The sequence below is a fragment of the Nicotiana tabacum genome, chromosome 20 (genome assembly GCF_000715075.1).
Source record: "Nicotiana tabacum cultivar K326 chromosome 20, ASM71507v2, whole genome shotgun sequence".
NCBI lineage: Eukaryota > Viridiplantae > Streptophyta > Magnoliopsida > Solanales > Solanaceae > Nicotiana > Nicotiana tabacum.
In genome coordinates, this window is record NC_134099.1 from 49376193 (window position 1) to 49382192 (window position 6000).

Genomic DNA, 6000 nt, shown 5'->3' on the forward strand with positions numbered 1-6000 from the left:
AATAAATTGGTCCGTTATTGTACGGACCGGAGGGAATAGATGAACTTGACGGATAAGTACCTCTTAATACAACCTTGCTATGATTTCTCCCATGCGCTCTTTCACCCAAATTGCTCAATAATGTTATATCATGTGATATGCAAGTACATTAACATTTAATACAATAGTAAATAGAATCAGACTGACAATTCAGAGGACAAATCCACTTGACTTCGTGTACGAGATTCCTCCCAGGTCAACGTACATGATACAAAAATGTTGACAATGTTAATTGTCTTCATTATATATAATACAAACAACTAGCAATAGTTAGTGACTCCTTAAGATGTCTATAGCTGTCAGACCAAGTATATTAACGATTGCGATGCTCAAGTTAAAGTACAATAATTGCCACCTTATATCACCATCTGACTTTGTTTATGTGAAGGGGCAAAATAAATTTTCTTGGATCCACGAATGACAAACAAAGTCAGAGTTACAAACACGCTCTTTTTTTCTTTTTTCTTTTTTCTTTTTTGCATAGTGGAGATCACATTATGAGCAAATAGGGCTGATAAATTAGTCAATTTTGGTAAATTTTAAAATGAAATCTTATACAAAGATTAAGGAGCACATCAATTGGACTTGCTTTTAGCAATTTTAGCTCTGTTTAGTAGTAATAATTATAACAAATACATCAACTAGCTAGCAACATTCCTTTTGGGTCAACGTACAGTACACAACACCACTAGCAAAAAAGTTCCATTGAGGTCAATACCTCCTAAAATAAACTAGCAAGTGCTGTGCTAAAATAATACAAGCGTACCACTTTAGGGTAAAGTCCACAGAGGGATTTTGATTTTGAATCAGTCAACAAAGTTCCCTTTCACACTCTGCTGGATTATAAGTCATAAAATAAAAGGTTCTAGCTGTTGAACATGTGCTCAGAAATAAAACAAGCACCCTGTCCCAGCATGTATTTTAGGGTAAATCCAACCAATTATGACCTCAAATAGCACATTACAGAGATTACATAATTTTCGTCATTTTTAAATGATATAATACCAGCGATTTAAGTATATACAATGACACTATAATTGCAATATAATACCAAAGATTTAAGTATATATACTGACAGAGTGACCGTATAATTGCAGTTCACAAGTGATTGGAGCCAGGGCACTGTAAATTTCTTTAACTGTAAAATTCCACTTTTGTACTTCTCGATTATATGAATGAGTAACTCATAATAAAATCAAATAGAGTCTGCAACATCTGCAAGACTTGATCATTTTCTGAGTATTTTATCTGTTCTTCTTTTCTTTTGTGGGTTCAAATGATAGTTCTGAAACAATCTACCAATCAAAATCAAGACAATATTATGATAATTGTGAAGCCTAATCTTTATCGAAAATTACTAGTCGAAAATCTATCACAATAGATGTAGTTCATTGCAACAGCTGCAGATACTGTATCACAATTCAGGCACTATACAACAGCTTTACATTGGGGATGGCCCCTTGAAAAGGAAGTAGCTCTATAGGATATTCACAAAACAAATTTGACTAATATCAGACTATACCAAATATCAACGGAAAAATGGAGGGTGAGTGCTAGTCAATGTTAAGCTCATTAGCCCAGTCATAACGCCTAATCACAGACACAAACTTGAGTTTTCTGAGAACAAAAATCCAATGCCAAGTCCGGATGATCATCGAGTCAAGTCAAAATTCTTGATCACCTTAGTTTATCTAGGATCGATCCAACTCTCTGTCAATTTATTCCCAGAAGATTGTGTAGAGGAGCTTGGTTGACCAAAAAATCTTTTACCATGTAGATTAAAAGGACTAAATTCTGAACTACCAGAGTTGAGGAATGGTGGTTGTGTTGGCTGGGGAATTTCATGGTTCTCAGTTAGCATTTTCACAACGCTTGACATGGAGGGTCGTAATTCTGCTGATGCCTGTACACAAAGCAGACCTACTTGAAGCAGCTTAGATGCCTCCTCTTCATTGAAATTACCCTCTAACGAAGGATCAACTGCTTCACAAGATTTTCCCATCCCATACAAGTTCCACAACTAAAAACCACGACGACATGAGATTAGTAAGTATTATTAATGTTCATTAAGGACGGAGGATATAGCACAAGAAAGTACCTGCTGCAAAAGAGAATTTGTATTCTGGAACACATAACTGTTCTTCTTTCCACACACAAGTTCGATAACAAGAACACCGAAACTATAAACATCAGCTTTCTCAGTCAGTTTGCCACGTACAATGTACTCCGGAGCCATGTAACCGCTGCAATTTTAAATCTGATTACTTCTTTGAAGAATATCAAAGGAAGTTCAACAACCAGAAGTGTACAGAATAAAGTAAAACCGTGAAAATTATATATGCAGTAGTTAACTTATACTAACAAAAAACCTACTTTTACATTAAGTTATATATAAGTTAAAGGTCTCATCTCCCGGAAACATGGCTAAATTATAGACTCATAAGATCATAGCAATAGACCTAAAATACAATATAAATGAGTAGCAGTACGAAATAATAGCAAGATTAACAATGATATAGCTACATAAAACAGATCCGACACTTCTTACTGTATCGTGATTTAATTATTTCAGCATAGAAATTGTTTATATTGTTTAATCCTCACTGGTTAAAGAAAAAGTAAGAGTAACCAAAAAAAGGTACCAACTTACAGTGTACCAGCAATAGCTGTGCTAATATGAGTCCTGTCTTCAGGAAATAACCTGGCTAGACCAAAATCAGCAATTTTTGGCGTGAAATCTTCATCTAGAAGAACATTGCTCAACTTTATGTCTCTGTGGATGATCCTCAACTTTGATTCTTCATGAAGATAGGCCAAGCCCTCAGCAGTACCCAATACGATTTTGTATCTTTGATCCCATGTAAGTGGCTTAAGGTTCTTTGTGTCTGATTCAGTGCAAATCGAAGTCATTTATGTGTAAGTATACTCTAATGCAGAGGTAACAAGATAAGACTACCACCGATTTAATTGTTCATAATTAAGGTTGGATTTGATACTTACCAAAGACGTAATCCAGAAGACTATGATTGGGCACGTACTCATACACTAGAAGACTTTCTGGCCCTGTAATGCTGCAACCCAGTAGCTTTACTAGGTTTTTGTGATGTATGCCGCTAATCAAATTGACCTCATTGAAGAAATGATCAACCCACTGCCTCGTATTGAAGAAGAGCCTCTTTATAGCAACAACCTGACCATCCGGCAAGATCCCCTATTTCATGTATAAACACGACTATCGTAAGACAGAAGGCTTTGTGATAAGAAAATAATGCTCAAAGAGAAATTACCTTGTAAACAGAACCAGAACCTCCTTGTCCCAATTTGTTGGAGTTGTTAAAGTAATTCGCTGCCTTCTCAAGAGTTTCATAGGAAATATTCAGTTTTGATTTATTAACTGTTCTTATGAGAGCTCCTAGCTGCTTCTTCTCTGCATCATCAAAGCAAATTCAAGTCAAATTTCCATATGATCAATCAAAAGAATGAAAATGATTAACTTAGAAATTAGTACCTCTCTTTTGTTTCAAAACCTTCTTCCGCATAAAGAATGAAACAGCCGACACAAATAGCAAGAAAGCAGAAATACCCAGGGTTGTTGCAAGAATAACAGCCAAGCGACTCGATCCTCCTGATAATTAATCATAATGTGACTACATGAATTACCTAAGTTTATATAAGCATTTTCACTTTAGCACAGCTTTAGAGTTCACACTTCATTCATATATGCAGAAGTCAAACCATTTCTCCTCATTAAATAGTGTAATTAAACAGCATCATAAAAAATGTTTAGATTTTTGTTAAATCATGGAATAAGATTTGGATAACTGATAAAACAAAAAACCAAGATAAACTAATTGCAAGATGCCAAATTTTAAAAGATAACAAAAGTAACTATTCAAGAGAAACTGAAGACACCTCCATTTCCTAGACGCGTTTTTTCCAAATCATGAAGTAGCTATCTTTTCAAATTAAAAAAAATTGGTAGGACAACTGAAACTTTTTCTAACTCAATTAAATAGTCTCAATAAGTATCATCACAAAGTACGACCAAAACAAATTAAACATTTAAAATCATAGGATAAGATTGAAATAACTCATGAAACCAAGAAACATCACAAGCATATACTGAAAATATAATTAAGTAAACAAAAGCGAGCTTAAAAATGAGATGATCACACAAGTAAAAATAGACAAAGGTCTTCAATTCAAATTTCATATTAAAAGAAATATTTATGTGATTGACCCATAAAGAATCAAGCCAGCACGTAAGGGGGCGTTTTGATGATATATTTATACAAAAGCTTTTATATGAGATGATGACACAATTAAACAGACCAACAATTTATAAAAGAAAGAAAGAACTTACCCCCATTTGCAGTAGGAGGAGTATCACTTGCAGAATTGTTAAAGAACTTCTGAGTAGAATACCTAACATAACAACCAGTATTCAACACCCTTCCCTCTTCCTTAGGATGACAAGAAGCAATCTTTGAAACTGCATCAGAAAGACACTTTTGACAAGCACTCCCATTCACAAATTCCCAACACTGAGCCAACCCATAAACAGTCAAATTCCCAGAACTCACAACCGCCGTTAAAAACCCATCATTCCTCAAACCTCCCACCTCCAAATTCTTCACTAATTTCCCAACATTTTCCGTAAACAAACTCTGATTCCCTGAAAAACTTGTGTTCCCACAAATAGTCCTATCCACAGAACTCACACTTTCATTAAAGAACTTATAATAATCATACCTTAAAAAACACCCATCATAAAATAATCTCCCACCAGTAATCAATCTTTGAAATGGTAAGCACCTTAGGATTTGTGTTTTACACTGAGCAAAACAAAGATTACAATCTCTCTGTGATAAGTCTTTCATGCACTCACCATAAGCATAAACTGTATTATTTCCTGTTCCATTTATTACAGCTCCATATTGTTGCCGTGTAATTAGTGGTGTAACTGAATCCATGGCTGCTAAGAAACTGGCTACATAAACTTGACGATCAGATTGTGAAGCTGTTCTGTTTGTACATATTAAAGCTGCTTCTGTTGCTCTTGGATCAGAAACTGATCGATTTATGAATGAAAATAGTGTAAATAGGAATACCCATTTGACTGGAGAATCCATTTTTGGAGAATTTGAAGGAATTAAGCTATGAAAATTGAGTTTGACGACATAACTTAAAGGTATGGGCGAGAAGTTGCAGCTGAAAAAAGGAAGTTTACTTTTCTTGTTTTTTTGTTCAATAGAGTGAAATGAGAAGCCACCATGTGTACAGTATGTGGGGTCCACCGGACACCGAAGCTGACGAATTTGCAATTTCCAAATCTAAGATAGAAGACCTTTTCTTAAAATAATTTAGAAAAAAAAAAAACGCTAAGATGGAAGACTTGGTATTTATCTTGTTGACTTTTCGAGGAAATGAGAAAGTTACAGCTCGGTGATCTTCAATACCTTTTTTTATTTTTTTTCTGAGTGGTCTAGAACATAAAAAGAAAAAAGAAAAAAAAGGACTGGAGAGTCTAATTTGTACCATTTTTTTCTTTTCTTCTTCGGGGTCAAATATTCTTGCGGTCAAACGACTATTACTCCCCCTCTCAATTCATGTGAACTTATTTGATTGAGCATGCACTTTAAAAAATAGAGAAGATTTTTAAATTTGTGGTGAAAATAAGGCACAAATATTGTGTGGCTACAAATCATTGCACAAAGACAAATTGCTTCTAAATATAAAAAATGATCATTCTTTTTTGTACGGATTAAAAATGAAATAAGTTTATATAAATTGAAACAGATGGAGTATCTCGAAGTTTAAACACGAATTTAGGGAGTTACAAAATGTTGTTTATAAAACAAAACAAAAAAAGAATCACTTTTCGAAACCCTTTTTAAAATTTTAAAAAAAACTAAGCCATAAACTCAAACTTTTTAATTATTTTTGGTGTTGATTGTATAA

At 34.1% G+C, this 6000-nt stretch overlaps 1 protein-coding gene across 1 annotated transcript; it reads right to left on the bottom strand.

The window, feature by feature from the left end:
• Positions 1–1367: 1367 nt before the first annotated feature.
• Positions 1368–5255, bottom strand: LOC107761304 (cysteine-rich receptor-like protein kinase 3). Its single transcript, XM_016579527.2, has 7 exons — positions 4403–5255; positions 3548–3664; positions 3327–3466; positions 3040–3250; positions 2690–2924; positions 2138–2282; positions 1368–2059 (listed from the first exon to the last, which is right to left on the bottom strand). The coding sequence occupies exons 1-7, from the start codon at positions 5169–5171 to the stop codon at positions 1727–1729; spliced, it is 1950 nt and encodes a 649-aa protein (XP_016435013.2). The 5' UTR covers positions 5172–5255; the 3' UTR covers positions 1368–1726.
• Between the last annotated feature and the right edge of the window lie 745 nt (positions 5256–6000).

Bases quoted from the DNA above. Each gene is read 5' to 3' on its own strand.
- LOC107761304 (XM_016579527.2), bottom strand. From the start codon at position 5,171: ATGGATTCTCCAGTCAAATGGGTATTCCTATTTACACTATTTTCATTC. The intron at 2,925-3,039 runs GTAAGTATCAAA...GCACTGAATCAG, and splicing joins TCTTCTGGATTACGTCTTTG to ACACAAAGAACCTTAAGCCA. The intron at 2,283-2,689 runs GTAAGTTGGTAC...TTAAAATTGCAG, and splicing joins ACAGCTATTGCTGGTACACT to CGGTTACATGGCTCCGGAGT.